At 43.6% G+C, this 22927-nt stretch overlaps 1 protein-coding gene across 2 annotated transcripts in view; it reads left to right on the forward strand.

The window, feature by feature from the left end:
• Positions 1–22927, forward strand: part of LOC130357989 (caspase-1-A-like) — a 62399-nt gene that overhangs the window by 35334 nt on the left and 4138 nt on the right. For both annotated transcript variants that reach the window (XM_056560783.1, XM_056560782.1), the window contains exons 8-10: positions 5440–5695; positions 9102–9272; positions 22528–22637. In XM_056560783.1, coding sequence (XP_056416758.1) covers positions 5440–5695; positions 9102–9272; positions 22528–22637 — 537 coding nt within the window. The remainder of the gene's footprint in view (positions 1–5439; positions 5696–9101; positions 9273–22527; positions 22638–22927) is intronic.

Here is a 22927-nt window from a genome sequence, read left to right on the forward strand (position 1 = left end):
CCATAGTGGTGACAGCAAACACATATATTCAACAAGGTGGCTGGATTAATAAATTCATCCAAGCAAACCACCAGGGACAGCAATTTAGTATACAGTTATTCCCTGGAAAGAAACAGTATAACAATGAGCATTCCCAATGTATGTTTCTACTCCTAAATTCAATGAATAAATACCGAGGAGTGTCCTCAGGGGAATAAGCTCCTATGTTACACAAACACGCACACACACATATATACACCAGATAGCCACCACTAAATGTATATAGAACACAAGTAAATTATAGATCTACGCTAATCCAAGGCCATAATTGGTATATAACAACATAGGTCGAATTGCATATAGGTAATCTCCAAATATATGCTCCGTCAGGACACTTAAATGGCCACTATCACCAAAACTATATTTTAAAAACAATAGAGCCATAAAAAATAAGTATCTCTCTAATACTATTTCTTTGGTTTTTTCCACAGTTTGCCTTAGAAAACTGCTCCTATAAAAGTGGCCATTAGAGTGCCTCAAAAAAGGTCAAACACCTGTTACTATGTTCTTTCCGATGTTAGCAACATCAACTAGTCGGTAGGAATACAGGAAGTGAGGGGAAGGCTTTACAAGCCTGTGTGCGCTCCCTGTGTGAAGATCTCCAAACACACAGAGAGCAGGCAGTGTGTGATCTCCTGTGATTGGCTGAGAGGAGGCCACACCCCCTTACACCTCCCCAGCTCTCTGCAGCATCAAGTGAGAGAAGGAGAATGATTCAGTGCACAGCTCCATCCATAAGAGGAGAAGAAGGAGCAAGTGTGACAGCATGTTCTACCTCATACAGCAAAATGTACCCCAGTAGTAAGGAGAGGGAGAAGGGGGTTTGTTACAGCGTGCCTGCCCAGCAGTAAGGAGATGGCAAGGGGAGAGGTTTGTTACAATGTGCGCCTCACTAGTAAAAAGATGTCATGAGGAGGAGGTTTGTTACAGTGTCTCACCACAGTAGTAAGGAGATTACATGATGTCACTCATCGGCACCTGCCCTGTAGCGGGAGAACGCAGCCAGCCTGTGCCGCCCAGGAGATCCCTGCGTGGGAAATAGTAAAAGTTTGTTTCTTTATAATCATCCTGGCATTAGCAGAGCAGGGGAGGCAAGGTGACGGTAGAGGGGGATGGGGGGTTTGCAAAGTGATGATGATGAGGGGGGGGGGTGCAAAGTGAGGAGATGATGATGATGAGGGGAGAGGGGGGTGCAAAGTGATGATGATGAGGAGAGGGGAGAGGAGGGGGGGTGCAAAGTGATGATGATGTAGTAACTCTGACTTTGGGGGCCACCATACAAGGTGCGGTAGGCAATACGGTACCGGGACACCACCCTGGGGTCTGTATTATGGTGGGAACTGATTCTGGGGTCTGCATTATGGTGCAGACTGATTCTGGGGTCTGTATTATGGTGGATGGTGATTCTGGGGTCTGCATTTTGGTGGGTGGTGATTCTGGGGTCTATTATGGTGGTGTCTGTATTATGGTGGGTGGTGATTCTGGGGTCTGTATTATGGTGGGTGGTGATTCTGGGGTCTGTATTATGGTGCAGACTGATTCTGGGGTCTGTATTATGGTGGGTAGTGATTATGGGGTCTGTATTATGGTGGGTGGTGATTCTGGGGTCTGCATTTTGGTGGGTGGTGATTCTGGGGTCTATTATGGTGGTGTCTGTATTATGGTGGGTGGTGATTCTGGGGTCTGTATTATGGTGGGTGGTGATTCTGGGGTCTGTTTTATGGTGGGTGGTGATTCTGGGGTTTGAATTATGGTGGGTGGTGATTCTGGGGTCTGTATTATGGTGGGTGGTGATTCTGGGTCTGTATTATGGTGGGTGGTGATTCTGGGGTCTGTATTATAGTGGGGACTGATTCTGGGGTCTGTATTATGGTGGGTGGTGATTCTTGGGTCTGTATTATGGTGGGTGGTGATTCTGGGGCCTGTATTATCGTGGGTGGTGATTCTGGGGTCTGTATTATTGTGGGTGGTGATCCTGGGATCTGTTTATGGTGGTGTCTGTATTATGGTGGGTGGTGATTCTGGGGTCTGTATTATGGTGGGTGGTGATTCTGGGGTCTGTATTATGGTGGGGACTGATTCTGGGGTCTGTATTATGATGGGGTCTATATTATGGTGGGTAGTGATTCTGGGGTCTGTATTATGGTGGGTGGTGATTTCCGGGGTCTGTATTATGGTGGGTGGTGATTCTGGGTCTGTATTATGGTGGGTGGTGATTCTGGGGTCTGTATTATAGTGGGGACTGATTCTAGGTTCTGTATTGTGGTGGGGTCTGATTCTGGGGTCTGTATTATGGTGGGGTCTATATTATGGTGGGTAGTGATTCTGGGGTCTGTATTATGGTGGGTGGTGATTCTGGGTCTGTATTATGGTGGGTGGTGATTCTGGGGTCTGTATTATAGTGGGGACTGATTCTGGGGTCTGTATTATGGTGGGTGGTGATTCTGGGGTCTGTATTATGGTGGGTGGTGATTCTGGGGTCTGTATTATGGTGGGTGGTGATTCTGGGGTCTGTATTATGGTGGGTGGTGATTCTGGGGTCTGTATTATGATGGGTGGTGATTCTGGGGTCTGTATTATAGTGGGGACTGATTCTGGGGTCTGTATTATGGTGGGTGGTGATTCTGGGGTCTGTATTATGGTGGGTGGTGATTCTGGGGTCTGTATTATGGTGGGGTCTATATTATGGTGGGTAGTGATTCTGGGGTCTGTATTATGGTGAGTGGTGACTTCCGGGGTCTGTATTATGGTGGGTGGTGATTCTGGGTCTGTATTATGGTGGGTGGTGATTCTGGGGTCTGTATTATGGTGGGGACTGATTCTGGGGTCTGTATTATGGTGGGGTCTATATTATGGTGGGTAGTGATTCTGGGGTCTGTATTATGGTGGGTGGTGATTTACGGGATCTGTATTATGCTAGGTGGTGATTCTGGGTCTGTATTATGGTGGGTGGTGATTCTGGGGTCTGTATTATGGTGGGTGGTGATTCTGGGGTCTGTATTATGGTGGGTGGTGATTCTGGGGTCTGTATTATAGTGGGGACTGATTCTGGGGTCTGTATTATAGTGGGGACTGATTCTGTGGTCTGTATTATGGTAGGTGGTGTTTCTGGGGTCTGTATTATGGTGGGTGGTGATTCTGGGTCTGTATTATGGTGGGTGGTGATTCTGGGGTCTGTATTATAGTGGGGACTGATTCTGGGGTCTGTATTATGGTGGGTGGTGATTCTGGGGTCTGTATTATGGTGGGTGGTGATTCTGGGGTCTGTATTATGGTGGGTGGTGATTCTGGGGTCTGTATTATGGTGGGTGGTGATTCTGGGGTCTGTATTATGATGGGTGGTGATTCTGGGGTCTGTATTATAGTGGGGACTGATTCTGGGGTCTGTATTATGGTGGGTGGTGATTCTGGGGTCTGTATTATGGTGGGTGGTGATTCTGGGGTCTGTATTATGGTGGGGTCTATATTATGGTGGGTAGTGATTCTGGGGTCTGTATTATGGTGAGTGGTGACTTCCGGGGTCTGTATTATGGTGGGTGGTGATTCTGGGTCTGTATTATGGTGGGTGGTGATTCTGGGGTCTGTATTATGGTGGGGACTGATTCTGGGGTCTGTATTATGGTGGGGTCTATATTATGGTGGGTAGTGATTCTGGGGTCTGTATTATGGTGGGTGGTGATTTACGGGATCTGTATTATGCTAGGTGGTGATTCTGGGTCTGTATTATGGTGGGTGGTGATTCTGGGGTCTGTATTATGGTGGGTGGTGATTCTGGGGTCTGTATTATGGTGGGTGGTGATTCTGGGGTCTGTATTATAGTGGGGACTGATTCTGGGGTCTGTATTATAGTGGGGACTGATTCTGTGGTCTGTATTATGGTAGGTGGTGTTTCTGGGGTCTGTATTATGGTGGGTGGTGATTCTGGGGTCTGCATTATGGTGGGGACTGATTCTGGGGTCTGTATTATGGTGGGGTCTATATTATGGTGGGTAGTGATTCTGGGGTCTGTATTATGGTGAGTGGTGACTTCCGGGGTCTGTATTATGGTGGGTGGTGATTCTGGGTCTGTATTATGGTAGGTGGTGATTCTGGGGTCTGTATTATGGTGGGGACTGATTCTGGGGTCTGTATTATGGTGGGGTCTATATTATGGTGGGTAGTGATTCTGGGGTCTGTATTATGGTGGGTGGTGATTTACGGGATCTGTATTATGCTAGGTGGTGATTCTGGGTCTGTATTATGGTGGGTGGTGATTTACGGGATCTGTATTATGCTAGGTGGTGATTCTGGGTCTGTATTATGGTGGGTGGTGATTCTGGGGTCTGTATTATGGTGGGTGATGATTCTGGGGTCTGTATTATGGTGGGTGGTGATTCTGGGGTCTGTATTATGTTGGGTGGTGATTCTGGGTCTGTATTATGGTGGGTGGTGATTCTGGGGTCTGTATTATGGTGGGTGATGATTCTGGGGTCTGAATTAGGGTGGGTGGTGATTCTGGGGTCTGTATTATGGTGGGTAGTGATTCTGGGGTCTGTATTATAGTGGGTATGGATCTACCGATTATCGGTTTGGCCGATATTATCGGCCGATAATCACGATTTTGGGCATTATCGGTATCGGCAATTACCTTGCCGATATGCCGATAATGCACCGCCCCCCGCACCGCCCGCACCGCGACCACCCCCCACCGCCCCGCCCCGCGTTGCCCCCCCCCCCCACTGCACCGCCCCGGCCCCATTGCCTCCCCCATCCCCGGGGTCAACGCTACTTCTGGCTCCTGCTTTTCCTAATTTTTGGTGGATTTTGGTGATTACCAATTAAATGTTACGTTTTATGGCACCTCATTTATTTATTTTTCTATATTATTGATCTAACCCTTAGAGTATTTTTAGACCTGGTATACATGCAGCCTTTATCCTTACACCGGTTATACTAGTGGGCAGGTATTAAGAATTTATAATCTGATGGAAGGAGTAATTTTTTTCTTAAATGAACTGATTTACAAATGTTAGAAATCCCATAGATTCAACAGTGACCGTTGAAAAGACTGTTGCTCCACCATAGTATCTATGCTTCACTTATGTATTTTTAAAGCTACTTTATATTTTCTAAAGAAAAGTGGGAACTTACCTTTTCATGTTTACAATAGCAAAAGGGTAAAGGAAATAATAAAATCTAAATAGATTATGTGCTGAATGCTGTACAGAAGTTGCAAAAACCCTGATATCTTCCAGTTATGCATATGAAACCTACTTTCTGCCAGTGAAGTTGTAGGTTTCTTTCTAGAAAAAATGCTAATAGTGGAGAAGTTGTTAATAATAAATAAATAAATGTCTTGGCCTCATCACCAGTTGTTGAATCCATCTCAGAATGATAAATATTGCTCAATTTACCTTTCAGAAAATGCGTACTGCAATGAAGGATTTTGCTTCTGATCATCATCACGAGGATTCTGACAGCACCTTCCTGGTTTTTATGTCTCATGGAGAAAGAGACATCATTTGTGGGACTGACTTTAAAAAAGAAAAAGTAGAAGGCCAGGAAAGAGTAACTGGCGGCCTCCATGTTGATTTTATCTTCAATACATTCAATAGTGTAAATTGCTCAAGGTTACGGGATAAGCCAAAAATCATCATTATCCAAGCTTGTCGTGGAAGTAAGTTTACTCACTATTACAATAGAATATAGAAAAATTTAAACTTAAAAAACTCATGTTTATAGTTAGTCTTAAAATAAGCTACAGATATTTTTAATGTGGTAATTTTTTTTTTTTTTTAAAGGGGTTTCTGGTGGAAAGCACATTTTTTAAAATCAACTAGTGCCAGATTTGTAAATTACTTCTATTTAAAAATCCGCTGCTGTATGTTCCACAGGGAGTTGTATTTCTTCCGGGAGTGCTTTTTAGTTTGACCACAGTGCTCTCTGCTGACACCTCTGCCCATGTCAGGAACTGTCCATAGTACAAGCAAATCCCCATAGCAAACCTCTCCTGCTCTGGACAGATTTTTTTTTTTTTTTAAACTGTTTTTATTGCAATGTAAGTGCTCAACACAATAAATACAGACGGAGAGTATCAAAAGCTGTCGGTGAGAAATACAGGTATCATCCGACACCATGCCGGAAAAAGGAGGATCAATCATCAGCATGACACGAGCAGATACATCAGCAATGAATCAACTAAAACACAGAAAACATTGAAACCAACCACCATACGGTGGGAACGCATGAACTATGGAAAGGGAAACAAAGACAAACACAAAGACGATACACTACAAACACAAAACACCACACAAATCCGTCCAGGTCAGGGGGGAAGGGGGAAAAGGAAGAGGGAGATGAGAAAGAAAAGAGAAAAAAAGAAGGGAGGGGAACAAGAGAAAATAAGGGGGAAAGGAAAAGAAAGAGGGAAAAGGAGAGAGGGAAACAAAGAAGGGGGGGAATATCAGCCTAGGTCAGACGAGAAAAGAGAAATCAAGTAGCCGGGGAAGAAGACTGTGATAGAAGGAGGTCTCTTGCTGCCAAGAACCTGGAGACCGTGTATTGGGCATGGGGGGAGGCACACCAGGTCGCCCATATTTTATAGAACTTGGCAGGGTTCTTACAATGTTTGTAAACCAGATACTCATAGTTCACTGAGGTGTTCACGAGGGCCTTCCAACCAGCAACTGTGGGAGTCCTAGAGTCCATCCAACGCAATGCTATGGCCTTGCGTGCAAGGAAGAGAACTTCCCTGAGGAAGATGATCTCAGCTGGCAACCACAGTTCCTCATCAAAAAGACCCAAAAGGCAGTGCCTCGGGAGCAGCGGCACTGGTCGTCGAGTTAAGGTATTAAGAAACTGTATCACCTCGGACCAGAATGATGCTATATAATGGCAGGACCACATCATGTGCATAAAGTCAGAGTCAGGATGCCCACAACGGTGGCAAGATGAGTCTGGACGCCTACCCATTTTAGCCAAGCGTATCGGGGTGAGGTACGACTGGTGGAACATGTACAGCTGAATCAGTCTGTTGTTGATAGAAGGTGAGATATACAGATGTGAGGAGAGGGCATCATCCCACTCCTCACTCTGGACAGTTTTTGATACGGACAGAGGTGTCAGCAGAGAGCACTGTGGTCAGACTGAAAAGAAAGAAATACAACTTCCAGTGAAACATACAGCAGCTGATAGGTACCAGAAGGATTAAAATGTATAAATGGAAGTAATTTATAAATCTGTTTAACTTTGTGGCACCAGTTGATTAAAAAAAAAATTGAGTACCCCTTTAATTCCCTGAATTGTATCAGAAGTCCTGCACAGTGGCTAAGGGGTTTCTTGAGGGAGTGGATCCTTCTACATACATTCCTCAACATTAAGAAGGAAAAGTCATAAGGGGAGATTTATCAAAACCTGTCCAAAGGAAACGTTGCAGAGTTGCTCATAGCAACCAATCAGATCGCTTCTTTCATTTTTCAGTGGTCTTTTCAAAAATGAAAGAAGCGATCTGATTGGTTGCTATGGACAACTCAGCAACTGTTCCTCTGGACAGATTTTGATAAATCTCCCCCATAGAGTTATGGAAATAACAGGATTGATAGACATGTCAATGATATGCAAATATTTAAAAAAGGAAACAAAATATTAAAACACCTTAAGAGGGGGCATAACTTTCAGTACACGCACAGAAATACACACACTTTCTCTTTGCAAGTGCTGACCAATAACACCCAAGATGTGCTTGATGAAAGCCAAGGCCAGAGACACTGCAGGCCATGGTAGCACATTTAGGCCATGCAGACTACTCACATATGTGTTCAAAAACAGCTCCTTGGACACTTTGGAGAAATGGCTGTCCCACTGGTTCCCTTTTCATGGCATTGCACATGTAGTCTCCAAACCAATTTTCAGCAATCATTTTATCTTAAACAAAAACAGGACTCATCACTGAAGAGGATATATATCATATCCCAATGTTATGCAAGCACCTTTTGATGGTTTGTGTAGACACTGTTGGTATGTGCTTGTGTGGTGAGGGTGTGATGAGGGCAGATGGAATTACCCTAGGGGCAGATGGCATTAACCCCTTGTGTTCGTGACGCCAGGGCATGGTTTAATCCTCTACACCACCCGAAGGTATACCGCTGGATCCTGGGCTAGGCATGGGGGGCAAATAATGACTTTGATGCCAAGTTACTGAACATGCAGGGCCACGCTGACTTGAGACAGACTTGACTTGGACTGACTTGATTGAGACTGACTATGACAGACTTCACCCCGTTTGTAGCTTACCAGGTTTTGACTTTCACCTGCGGTGCAGTAGACTTGTGAATCTGTGGCTGTGTGGTAGACTTTGGGCCTTCTTAGGAAACCAGACACTCTCTCAGGACTTGACCAGAGCTAGCTCCACCCAGGTTTTATATGGGGGAGACTGTGGAGGGGTCCCATAGGTCACATGGTCACTGGTACCTTCCTTGGTTACAACACATAGCAACATTATTTAAAGGCATATAACAATATATGTACATTAGATAACATGAATTTTAAATACTAAACACTATAAGTACAGGGGGGGCCCAGGGGTCACGGAATGGAGTCTGCCTGACAGGGCAGCTAGGGTACAGGGCTGCAAATCCTGTACTGGGCCACCACACTTGGTATGTGACATACATAGGCTTGGTTGATGTGACATCCAATTTTAGTTAGTGTTGACATCTCGGCCTACGTGGACGACATCTGCCAGAGTAATAGACAAACATCTCTCAGTTCAAGAATTTTGTCTGTTCTCAGTTTGCAACAAGTAGCAGAAAATGGCACATCTAGATGCTGGAAAATATAACCATTTCTACCGACACCTTCTACTTCCTCGATTTGCATAATCTTACAGCTTGTCCTTCTTGGTGTTGCAATTTCGATGTCGAGGAGTGAATGTTTGTGAGAAAAAGCTCTTCCCTACAGTGAGTTTTGGGTGGTATTACATGTTTAGTGAAGCATGTATGTAAAAAGGTGTATCCTAGTGACAAATACTCTTTGTGAAGGTAAATGTAAATATTTCATACTAAGAAGCTAATATTTTTATGCAGATGAGGACGGTCGAGTATGGGTCTGTGATGGTGCTCAGCAACCCCCAAACATTACAGAAGAAGACAGAAAACAGATCACAGAAAACATTAAAGATGAAGACTTAGAAAATGATGCTATGTATAAGAGTCTGAAGGAGAAGGATTTCATTTGCTTCTATTCGACAACACCAGGTACGCAAATTTAATTAAAGGAGAAATCCAGCAAAAATGTATTTATCCCTTTCCACAGGATAGGGGATAAGTAACTGATTTTAGGGGGGTCCGACCGCTGGGACCCCTGTGATCTCCGGAGTGGGAAAGGGCACTCACTGAGGAGAACGTGCTGCAGACGGCACGCACTCCATTGATTTCTGTGGGAGTGGTGAAAAGACCCGAGTACAGCTACAGCTACAACTACCAATCCTGTGGATAGGAAATGAATTAATAATTGCTGGAGTTCTCATTTTAAGAAGCCCCCCAGAGAAACTCACAGCGCTCTGCCTACAGAAGTTAGCCAAAGCCGCCTTGCTCTGCTACTTGTACAGCATTGTCATATCTCTTTGCCAAATAAAACATAGCAAAGACAGGGAAGAGAATCTGCTTGCCAGTATGTCTGAAAATACTGTATAGTCCTTGTAGAATGGATGTATAGTATCTTGCAAAAGTATTAGCCCCCCCCCCCCTTGGTGTTTTCCTGTTATGCTGAGACACCAACGATAACACTGCAGCAGCCCCAAAGTGCCACAGTATCTGTCTATAGGACCACTATAGGAGTGGGGCTTTATGGAAGACCAGCCACAAAAAAACATATGAAAACATGTTTGGAGTTTTCCATATAGCATTTGGCAGACTCTACAAACACAGCCAAGGGGGTTGTCTGCTCAGATGAGACCAAAATTGAGCTTTTTGCCCATGATGGGTAACACTATGTGGATGATTTATCAAAACCTGTGCAGATGAGAAGTTGTCCAGTTGCCCATAGCAACCAATCAGATTGTTTTTTTTTTATTTCTCAGAGGCCTTTTTTTTTTTTAATTAAAGAATTGATCTGATCGGTTGCTATGGGCAACTGGTCAACCTTTCCTCTGCACAGGTTTTGATAAATCTCCTATTATGTGTGTTGCGATTGGCATCTGCTATACTGTTCTTCTGCACAAGGTATGTTAGATTTCCCTTAACGACTCTAAATATTATGCTAAAGCCGCACTGGAGTGGGGAGAGGGGAAATGTCTTGGAATGGCCTAGTCAAAGCCCAAACCTCAATCCAACTGGGAATCTGTGAGCGGAGAAGGGTGGTCTTCCACTCCATCTACTCCATTTATGTGTTGAGCTAATGTGGAGTGGGTACCTGCTGTTCCTCCCCAGAGGTTATAGGGGGTCCATGGTTGCTTGAAATAGCTCATGATCTGTCACTGTTTTTTTTTTTTTTTTTTATTAATTGAACAGTTACCCTTCTCCCTACTGTGCTCCTTTTAAGGACACCATTCACTGTTAAAGGAGTACTGCAGCACAGAGCAATATCTGTTCAAATAAAACAAATATGCAATGTACCTGGGTTGTAATGTCTGAATCCATCCATTTGTTTGCAGTCCCGCTGCCTCCTGACAGAAACAGAAGCTCAGAAGTTGTTGTAGTTAGTGACACTGTCGACCCCCATATAATGTATTAGATGCCTAATGTGTCTGGCTTTACATCTGGCGGGCCATGCAGTGACTCGGGGGGACATCTAGCTTGAGTCACCAGCACACTTCCCTGCAGAAACCTGGAAGTGCTGAAAAATTGTTTTTGAAGGATGCTTTGCTACATAACTCCTTTAACCCCTTAAGGACCAAGCCCATTTTCGACTTAAGGACCAGGCCAATTTTATTTAAATATATATGTATATATATATATATATATATATATATATATATATATATATATACACTTTACGTAAAAAATTGCACTTTCTTTATTCTGGCGGTCAATACGATTAAAATGATACCCATGATTATATACATCTGATCGCTTTTTATAGATTTTTTTTTTTGAATGTGATATTACCAAAAAGCAGAAATTTTGGACTTTTACGCCATTCACCATACTGGGTAATTAACATTATATTTTCATAGATCGGACATGGAGATACCAAATATATTTAATAATTATTATTATCTACGCTTTTTTTTTTCAGTAAAATGGGGGGGGGGGGAAAGGGGTGATTTGAATTTTTTTTGGGAGAGGGGGGTTTTCAAATTTTTTTTTCAGCATTAGATTGCTAATACTGTTCAGTTCTATGCATGGGCATAGCACTGATCAGTATTATTGGCGATCTTCTGATCTGGTTTGCTAGAAGGCAGTTCAGAGCAGAAGCCCCCGGGAGAGCGGCTGAGGCAGGTGAGGGGACCTCCTGCCGCCATCTTACCTGATCTGATCCCACGATCAGATCAGCCATTACAGGAGCCGCACTGCCGCAGATGCAGTGATCTTTATTGATCACGGCATCTGAGGAGTTAATGGCTGACATCAGCGCGATCGCTGATGTCCGCCATTACGACGAGTCCCTGGCTGCTGATAGCAGCCAGGATTTGCCGTGCATGACGCGAGCACCGCGTCATGTCATGTACAAGAACTAAGTGTACGTCCTGGTGCGCAAAGTACCAAGGCATCAGGATGTACATATACGTCTATTGTCGTTATGGGGTTAAACTGTGATTTGGAAAAAACTTTTGACATGTTGTCCAGACAGGTGAGAAGTTGAGATTGCACTGGGTCTCAGTCCTGACACCTTCTATGTTAGTAGTTTTTACCCTGTGAAGTGGGTGGCAGCCCTCTTTACATTCTGTTAGGCTTTTCTGCCTGACTCATTCACTGCATTAGAGTCTATGGTATATGAATCGGGTTGAATGACAGGGAGTGAGGCAGACGCTGCCACATACTTCACTTGGCTGTAACTCATGCTCACAGTGGGTCTCAGGACTGAGACCTAATACGATCAAAACTTTAGACAAGTCTAGACAGCATGTCAACAGTGACGTTTTAAGACATGATGTGTGGTGGTACACACACTGGGGGAGATTTATCAAAACCTGTGCAGAGGGAAAGTTAACCAATTGCTCATAGCAACCAATCAAATCACTTCTTTTATTTTTCAGAGGCCTCTTTAAAAATTATATAAGCGATCTGATTGGTTGCTATGGGCAACTGTTCAACTTTTCTTCTGCACAGGTTTTGATAAATCTCCCCCAGTATCCTTATACTTCTACACCCTGTTCCAAATTATTATGCAAATGATATTTTTCTCATTTACCTAAATAATTGATGTAAATAACAACATAATTCTCATGTTATCAACTATTAAGAGTACAATCCAAATTTTATTGAACAAACCTCCTAATAACAGTATGTATTTAATATAAACTTACAATGCACTGTTACAAATTATTACGCACAGTAAGTTTCAAAACGCTTTATAGGATGTAAAGAACAGAAAATTGTCATTTGTTGTGTAAAACTAAAATAAAGAAAAAGAAACATGGCCGCATATCCACAATTTGTATTTTGATCTACTTGCTTCTCAGCATAAATTCAAACACTAACAGGTTGTTAGTATACATTTTGATCAAAAAGTACAAGCCCACTTGCCACGTTAAGGCCACCTATTTAGAGTGGGTCCCTAACCTAACACTGGTGCAGCGCCAGGTGGCGGCCACCACCCCTGCAACACTATGCTCACAGGGGGAGCGACACAGTGGCCAGGCAGCCCCACTGCTGCCCAACCAAGCTCCTGACTCCGGGCCACACCACCCCACAGACAAAGCATCACAGTAACAATGACCACCGCAGTGCAACCACACCAATGTGAATACCTACCAAGTGTTTTTAATTAGCAGGAGACTGTAGGGTTTCCTCCCTACATTCTCCCAGCCCTCTGGCAGGGAGCACATGGTAGGTTTCACACTAGCTGTGCCAGTGAAAGCGTTTAGTGTTGTCCAAAGCCTGTCTTCCAGATCTCCTGCTATCCTCATTGACTACGAACCTTGCCGCCTGCCCGGACCTTCTGCTACGTCTGACCTTGCCTCTGCATAGTCCTTCTGTCCCACGCCTTCTCAGCAGTCAGCGAGGTTGAGCCGTTGCCGGTGGATACGACCTGGTTGCTACCGCCGCAGCAAGACCATCCCGCTTTGCGGCGGGCTCTGGTGAAAACCAGTAGCAACCCTAGAACCGGTCCACTGACACGGTCCACGCCAATCCCTCGCTGACACAGAGGATCCACATCCAGCCTGCCGAATCGTAACAGTGGCCTTCACGTAGCAAGTGGACTTGTACTTTTTGATCAAAATTTATACTAACAACCTGTTAGTTTTTGGAATTATGCTGAGAAGCAAGCAGATCTTTTGTTGTACATTTGTCATTTGATGTGTTTGCAGCATATTTACTGAAATCAGAAGCTATTTTTTAACAACATTTTAACTTTTTAAACATTTTAACAGGTCATGTTACATTTTAACATAGGACCCCTTATTTGAACTTGCATCCATTGAACTTGTGAGTTTTTGGACAGTTTCTGCTTGAATTTGTTTGGAAGATGTGAGAATGGCCTCCCAGAGCTGCTGTTTGGATGTAAACTGCCTTCCATCCTCATAGATCTTTTGCTTGAGAATGCTCCAAAGACTCCACCACCGCCTTGCTGACATTGCAGCATGGTTGGAACAGGGTGGCCATCCACCAAACAACAACTATTCCATCCATCTGGACCATCCAAGGTTGCATGGCACTCATCAGTGAACAGGACTGTCTGAAAATTAGTCTTCATGTATTTTTCTGCCCAATGCAGCCATCTCTGCTTTTGAGCATTGGTTAGTGGTGGCCAAATAGAAGGTTTATGCACAGTTGCAAGACTCTGGAGGACTCTACACCTTGATGTCCGTGGGACTCCAGAGGCACCAGTAGCTTCAAATATCTGTTTGCTGCTATGTAATGGTATTTTAGCAGCGATTCTCTTGATCCGATGCATGGATCTGGCAGAAATCTTCTTCAATGTGCCTTTATCTGCACAAACCCATCTGTGCTCTGAATCAGCCACAAATCTCTTAATAGTGCGATGATCACGCTTACGTTTTCGTGAAATATCTAATGTTTTCATACCTTGTCAAAGGGATTGAACTATTTCACTCTTTTCGGCATTTTTCGTCCCCATACTGCTTTAAAATTGTGCTCTGTTATTAATGTGGAACACCCACCTTTAGTAGTTTTTCCTTAAATTGTGCTCACCTGGCAATCTAATTATCACAGGTGTCCGAGATTATTCTCAGTGATCAAAAGAGCCCTGAGATACAATGCCATCCACGAGTTAAACGGAAAAACAACATATTTCACCTTTGTGACACCTAAATAGAATTTGCATAAAAATTTGGAACAGTGTGTAGGACTGTGGAGCAGAAGAGAAACCAGGGAGCAAAAAGGGGGAGTATAAGTCTGGTCTGGGATTTACAGTGGGGCAAAAAAGTATTTAGTCAGCCATCAATTGTGCAAGTTCTCCCACTTAAAAAAGATGAGAGAGGCTTGTAATTCCATAAAATCACATTGTCTGATTTTTAAAGAATTTTTTTGCAAATTATGGTGGAAAATAAGTATTTGGTCAGCTACAAACAAGCAAGATTTCTGGCTCTCACAGACCTGTAACTTCTTCTTTAACCCCTTAAGGACCAGGCCATTTTACACCTTAGGACCGGAGCGTTTTTTGAACATCTGACCACTGTCACTTTAAACATTAATAACTCTGGAATGCTTTTACCTATCATTCTGATTCCGAGATTGTTTTTTTGTGACATATTCTACTTTATGTTATTGGTAAAATTTTGTCGATACTTGCATCGTTTCATAGTGAAAAATTTCAAAATTTGCTGAAAAAATTGAAAATTTTGCATTTTTCGAACTTTGAAGCTCTCTGCTTGTAAGGAAAATGGATATTCCAAATAAAAAAAATTTTTATTCACAAATACAATATGTCTACTTTATGTTTGCATCATAAAATTAATGAGTTTTTACTTTTGGAAGACACCAGAGGGCTTCAAAGTTCAGCAGCAATTTTCCAATTTTTCACAAAATTTTCAAACTCACTATTTTTCAGGGACCAGTTCAGGTTTGAAGTGGATTTGAAGGGTCTTCATATTAGAAATACCCCACAAATGACCCCATTATAAAAACTGCACCCCCCAAAGTATTCAAAATGACATTCAGACAGCATTTTAACCCTTTAGGTGTTTCACAGGAATAGCAGCAAAGTGAAGGAGAAAATTCACCATCTTCATTTTTTACACTCGCATGTTCTTGTAGACCCAATTTTTGAATTTTTACAAGGGGTAAAAAGAGAAAATGTATACTTATATTTGTAGCCCAATTTCTCTCGAGTAAGCACATACCTCATATGTCTATGTAAAGTGTTCGGCGGGCGCAGTAGAGGGCTCAGAAGCGAAGGAGCGACAAGGGAATTTTGGAGAGTACGTTTTTCTGAAATGGTTTTTGGGGGGCATGTTGCATTTAGGAAGCCCCTATGGTACCAGAACAGCAAAAAATCCCCACATGGCATACCATTTTGGAAACTAGACCCCTTGGGAAACGTAACAAGGGGTAAAGTGAACCTTAATACCGCACAGGTGTTTCACGACTTTTGCATATGTAAAAAAAAAATAAAAATTTTTTCACTAATATGTGTGTTTCCCCCCAAATTTCACATTTTTGCAAGGGTTAAAAGCAGAAAATACCCCCCAAAATTTGTAACCCCATCTCTTCTGAGTATGGAGGTACCCCATACGTGGACCTGAAGTGCACTACGGGCAAACTACAATGCTCACAAGAGAAGGAGTCATATTTGGCTTTTGGAGAGCAAATTTTGGTCGGGGGGCATGTCGCATTTAGGAAGCCCCTATGGTGCCACAACAGCAAAAAACCCTCACGTGGCATACCATTTTGGAAACTAGACCCCTTGAGGAACGTAACAAGGAATAAAGTGAGCCTTAATACCCCACAGGGGTTTCACGACTTTTGCATATGTAAAAAAATATATATATTTTTTCACTAAAATGTGTGTTTCCCCCCAAATTTCACATTTTTGCAAGGGTTAATAGCAGAAAATACCCCCCAAAATTTGTAACCCCATCTCTTCTGAGTATGAAGGTACCCCATAAGTGGACCTGAAGTGCACTACGGGCGAACTACAATGCTCAGAAGAGAAGGAGTCATATTTGGCTTTTGGAGAGCAAATTTTGCTCGGGGGGCATGTCGCATTTAGGAAGCCCCTATGGTGCCAGGACAGCAAAATAACCCCCACATGGCATACCATTTTGGAAACTAGACCCCTTGAGGAACGTAACAAGGTGTACAGTGAGCATTTAACCCCCCACTGGTGTCTGTCAGAACTTTGGAACAGTGGGCTGTACAAAATTTTTAATTTGCACAGCCCACTCTTCCAAAGATCTGTCAGACACCAGTGGGGGGTAAATTCTCACTGCACCCCTCATTATATTCCGTGAGGGGTGTATTTTCCGAAATGGGTTCACATGTGGGTTTTTTTTTTTTTTGCGTTTGTCAAAACCGCTGTAACAATCAGCCACCCCTGTGCAAATCACCTCAAATGTACATGGTGCACTCTCCCTTCTGGGCCTTGTTGTGCGCCCCCAGAGAAGTTTGCGCCCACATATGGGGTATCTCTGTAGTCGGGAGAAGTTGCATTACAAATTTTGGGGGGCGTTTTTCCCTTTTACCTCTTGTCAAAATGAAAAGTAAAGGGCAACACCAGCGTGTTAGTGTAAAAAATTTATTTTTTTACAATAACACGCTGTTGTAGACCCCAACTTCACCTTTTCATAAGGGGTTAAAGGAGAAAAATCCCCCCAAAATTTGTTAGGCAATTTCTCCCGAGTACGGCGATACCCCATATGTGACCCTAAACTGTTGCCTTGAAATACGACAGGGCTCCAAAGTGAGAGAGCGCCATGTGCATTTGAGGCCTGAATTAGGGATTGCATAGGGGTGGACATAGGGGTATTCTACGCCAGTGATTCCCAAACAGGGTGCCTCCAGCTGTTGCAAAACTCCCAGCATGCCTGGACAGTCAACGGCTGTCCAGCAATACTGGGAGTTGTTGTTTTGCAACAGCTGGAGGCTCCATTTTGGAAACAGTGGCGTACCGGACGTTTTTCATTTTTATTGGGAGGGGAGGGGGGCTGTGTAGGGGTATGTGTATATGTAGTGTTTTTTACTTTTATTTTATTTTGTGTTAGTGTAGTGTAGTGTTTTTAGGGTACAGTCACACGGGCAGGGGGGATTACAGCGAGTTCCCGCTGCGAGTTTGAGCTGCCGCGCAAAATTAGCTGCATCGCAAACTTGCAGCCTGATACTCACTGTAACCCCCCTGCCCATGTGAATGTACCATGTACATTCACAGGGGGGGACCTCCAGCTGTTACAAAACTACAACTTCCAGCATGCACAGTTTATCAGTGCATGCTGGTAGTTATAGTTTTGCAACAGCTGGAGGCACACGGTTGGGAAACACTGAGTTAGGAAACAGACAATGTTTCCCAACCAGTGTGCCTCCAGTTGTTGCAAAACCACAACTCCCAAACATTCTCAGGAATGCTGGGAGTAGTAGTTCGGCAACATCTTTAGAGCCAGATGTTGCCGAACTACAACTCCCAGCATGCTGGGAGTTGTAGTTTTGCAACATCTGGAGGACTACAGTTTGCAGACCACTAATACAGTGGTTCCCAATCTGTGCCCTTCCAGATGTTGCAAAACTAGAACTCCCAGTATGCCAAAACTGTCCAGGCATGCTGGGAGTTGTAGTTCTGCAACATCTGAAGGGTCAGATGTTACAGAACTACAACTCCCAGCATGCCTGGACAGTAAGAACATGCTGAGGATGTGTAGTTTTGCAACATCTGGAAGGGCACAGTGGTCTCCAAACTGTGGACCTCCAGATGTTGCACAACTGCAACTCCCAGCATGCCCAGACGCCAAGGGCTGTCTGGGCATGCTGGGAGTTGTAGTATACACGGTCCGATTACAGCAATGCATGTCGCTTTACGGCGACGTGCATTGCTGTAAAGGGCCCGACCGCGGCTGAAGATCTACTCACCTGTCGCCGCCGCCGCCATCTTCCTCGCCGGGATCCGGGTCTTCAGGGACGAGGTAAGTACCGGGGCCGGTCCCCTGCACTCCCCCGTCCCCCGCCTCGTCCTCCGGTCTTCCTCCCGTCCTCTCCGGATTTTCAGGGGCCGGGCAGGACGGGAGGAAGTAACCGCCCCCCCTCCTGCGATTGGTCGGTTAACTAACCGACGGATCGCAGGGGATCGGAGGAGGTGGCAGGCTTGCCACCTCGCTCCGATACTTCAGCATGGTCCTGGCTGTCTGTGACAGCCGGGATCATGCGAAATTACCGGGTGGTCGGGTCCCAGAGACCCGATCAGCCCGGTATCGCCGCAGATCGCAAGGGCGATTTCCCTTGCGATTTGCGGCGATCGCCGACATGGGGGGCCTACATGGCCCCCCTCGGCGTTTGCCCTGGATGCCTGCTGAAGGATTTCAGCAGGCATCCAGTTCCGATCTCTGCCCGGCGCGCGGCAGAGACCGGAAATACAACAGGACGTTCTCTAACGTCCTTGGGCATTAAAGCCCAGGTAGTGGGGACGTTAGAGAACGTCCTATGTCCTTAACAGGTTAAGAGTCTCCTCTGTCCTCCACATGTTACCTGTATTAATTGCACCTGTTTGAACTTGTTATCAGTATAAAAGATACCTGTCCACAACCTCAAACAGTCACACTCCAAACTTCACTATGGCTAAGACCAAAGAGCTGTTGAAGGACACCAGAAACAAAATTGTAGACCTGCACCAGGCTGGGAAGACTGAATCTCAAACAGCTTGGTGTGAAGAAATCAACTGTGAGATCAATGATTAAAAAATGGAAGACATACAAGACCACTGATAATCTCCCTCAATCTGGGGCTACACGCAACAGCTCACCCTGTGGTGTCAAAATGATCACAAGAACAGTGAGCAAAAATCCCAGAACCACACGGGGGGAACTAGTGAATAACCTGCAGAGAGCCGGGACCAAAGTAACAAAGGCTGCCATCAGTAACACGCCACGCCACCAGGGACTCAAATCATGCAGTGCCAGACGTGTCCCCCTGCTTAAGCCAGTACATGTCCGGGCCCATCTGAAGTTTGGTAGAGAGCATTTGGATGATCCAGAAGAGTATTGGGAGAATGCCATATGGTCAGATGAAACCTAAGTAGAACTTTTTGGTAAAAACTCAACTTATCATGTTTGGAGGAGAAATAATGCTGAGTTGCATACAAAGGACACCATACCTACTGTGAAGCATGGGGGTAGAAAAATCATGCTTTGGGGCTGTTTTTCTGCTAAGGGACCAGGATGACTGATCCCTGTAAAGGAAAGAATGAATAGGGCCATGTATTGTGAAATTTTGAGTGAAAACCTCCTTCCATCAACAAGGCAATTGAAGATGAAATATGACTGGGTCTTTCAGCATGACAATGATCCCAAACACACAGCCCGGGCAACGAAGGAGTGGCTTCATAAGAAGCATTTCAAGGTCCTGGAGTGCCCTAGCCAGTCTCCAGATCTCAACCCCATAGAAAACCCTTTGGAGGGAGTTGCAAGTCCGTGTTGCCCAGTGACAGCCCCAAAACATAACTGCCCTAGAAGAGATCTGCATGGAGGAATGGGCCAAAATACCAGCAACAGTGTGTGAAAACCTTGTGAAGACTTACAGAAAATGTTTGACCTCTGTCATTGCCAACAATGGGTATATAACAAATTATTGAGATGAACTTTTGTTATTGACCAAATACTTATTTTCCACCATAATTTGCAAATTCTTTAAAAATCAGACAATGTGATTTTATGGATTTTTTTTTTCATTATGTCTCTCATAGTTAAGGTATACCTATGATGAAAATTACAGGCCTCTCATCTTTAAGTGGGAGAACTTGCACAATTGGTGGCTGACTAAATACTTGTTTGCCCCACTGTAAGTTTTGTGTGCATTGGCACTATTATGCCAACTTTGACTGGCAGTCAGAGAGGCGCCAACTTTACTATGGTAATGTCCCCTCTATACCATTGCATTCAGCTGTTTTTTTTTTTTACTCTTTTCAGTAAAACTCTTTTGTGTAAAGATAATAAAGTTGATTGTAGACATTTTAAACCAACTCTAAAACCAAATGTTGGAGTGAGAATTCCTTATGTGCCAATTATTTTATCCAGGAGGTGGTGATCGTGTAAACTAACTTGCCCCTAAATTAGATATTTTATATGGTTATGATACAAAATTCCACTTGTCCCACAGGGAAAATACTTTAGGGTACGACATCAGAAAATCCGCAGCATTTCTGCAGCAAGCTTTCTAGCTGCAAATCCACACCAAATCTTATAATTTTGGTACAGATTTGTTGCTATCTATTAGACAACAGGGCTCCCATCTCCAGCACTACATATGGTGCTGTATAATGTAATGTCATTCTACAGAGCTAGAGACAGGAGCTATGGAGACAGAGAAGGGTGGTCTGTCTTCCATTGAATAGCTATGAAAAGCCTTTAGCATGGACCACTGCTGGTCTATGATGTGTAAGGTTAAAGTAATTTAGAAAATGTATTAAAGTGCACATTTCTGCACTATAATAACCTTTCTTTGTAATTGGAAGGTATGCTAACTTAGCAGCAGTACATGCAATACTCACTCTAGTACAAGGGTATGGAGTCTGGGGAGAAATAAAAGCACCTGCTTTTGTACATACAGTACATTACAGTAAATTTGCTGCATAGTCTCAGTGAAATCTGCAACATCAGCAGGTTTATTGCAGATTTTGACTTTCCCATTCAATTCAGTGGCAGGAATTCTGCATACATAGCAGTGTTTCAAACATAACAGTTGACATGCAGTGGATTTAAGGTCTATTTTCACAGCAGGTTTTTTCAGCAGTGTATGTTTGAGATTTACAAATATTACTTTGTAAATTCACTTTGCTGGTACTGTAAATGCTGCAGTTTTTCAACACAGAAATTTGTACACAAAATCTGCAGCACTTCCACCACGTGTGGTCTTGTCCTCATATGGCTACATCCACACAAAAATGAAAAAAGGTATGGATATTGGGATTCAGTAACACATTAAAAACATGTTTTTATTATGCAAAAATGCTATATGTGGTATTACCACATTTTTACCCAAAATAGTTTTTTTTTATCCTATCCGCCCCCATTCCAAAAATTTATGAAAATTTATTTAACAAATTGCATGTCCCAAAAATTATGGCACTAAATGTAATCCTGCAAAAACAGGACCTGATATGGCTATGTCAGGGGATAGATAAAAAGTTGTGCTTCTCAGAATGACACTGAAAAAATAAAACACCTGGTCCTCATCTTGATTGTCTTTAAATATGTACGTTGGCATTAACTTACGTAAAGAAAAAGTGAAAACCTTTTTAACAATATGGCCAGGCTGTCAGCATAAAACAAATAAACCTTTACTTTACCTCCCATGTTTCCCGGATGCCTCTAGTGTTGCTGTCCCGGCCTCTTGGGCGATCCTCTTCCTGGTTCCAGCACTTAGGACATCACACTGCAGCTTAACGAATAGCCGCCTGCAGCATGGGTCTAACCTCGACCAGTGATTGGCTGAGCGGAAATATGTCATATCGGGCCTGGGCAACAGGAAGAAGACCAGAGCCCAAACCCAATATGGCAACTTGCCGCACAGCCAATTTCTGACAAAGGCTGGAAAACGCTGCGGCCAGCTATTTGATGAGCTGCACTGTTTAGTCCTGGGCACTAAAACAAAGAAGCGGATCACACCAGAGGCCAGGACAGCAATACCGGAGGGACCGGGGGAGTGCAGGAGGTATGTAAAGGTAAAAAGGTTTTTGCTGGAGTACCCCTTTAATTGAAATAATTCTATGTAAATGTCAAATATACTCATGTGTCTAAATATTGCTGTTACATACTGGTTGTGGTGCCCCCTAGTGTTCTATTGAGTCTTTTTTTTAGAGCATCCACCAATGTGTCCATTGCTAATGGGTGAGAAGAAGCCGCTGCTAGTGGAATGATGTTTATTGGCTGACCTTTTTCACTCATATACAAGAGGATCTAGGTGATAGTAATGAGCATGTGTGACTGTCTTTACTGGAAACAGTATATGGATGTTCTAAGAATTAAAAATAAAACATCAATAGGGTCCTAAAAGGTATTTAACAGACAAAGGAGAATTTTTGTAAAAAATTAGCTTTGTGTGATCCAAGTGGTTAGCAAGTGTTCAAGCTACGCAAACCTAAGATCTGCACTTTTGTATGTATTTACTTGGGTTGTGTTTGTAATAACGTTCTAGTTATTAGACTTACAGATGATAATACAAGATGTTTCTCTCTTTCTGTCTCTAGATACTCTTTCCTATAGACATATATCAAGTGGCTCCTTGTTTATTCAAAGACTGATTAAAGTCCTGAAAGAAGATGCTCACAATTCATCTATAGAGGATATGTTCCAGAAAGTAAGCGTTCTTAGAGAATTAACAAATATATATAACGTAATTAGCACAAAATTTTGGACCAGAATTCAGAAAAAAATTATGATTTTCTTTATTTGTTTATTTAAAGGGGTTATCTGGCCAAAGACATCTTATCCCCTATCCAAAGGATAGGGGATAAGATGTCTGATTGCAGCCATGACGTCACTTTACGTCACATCTCCAGTCCCGGAAGCAATGAGCGGGTGCTGCACAGAGATCGCGGGGGTTCCAGTGGCGGGCCCCCTGCGATCAGGATAAGATGTCTTTGGCCG

Source organism: Hyla sarda, chromosome 2, assembly GCF_029499605.1.
Source record: "Hyla sarda isolate aHylSar1 chromosome 2, aHylSar1.hap1, whole genome shotgun sequence".
Classification (NCBI taxonomy): Eukaryota; Metazoa; Chordata; class Amphibia; order Anura; family Hylidae; genus Hyla; species Hyla sarda.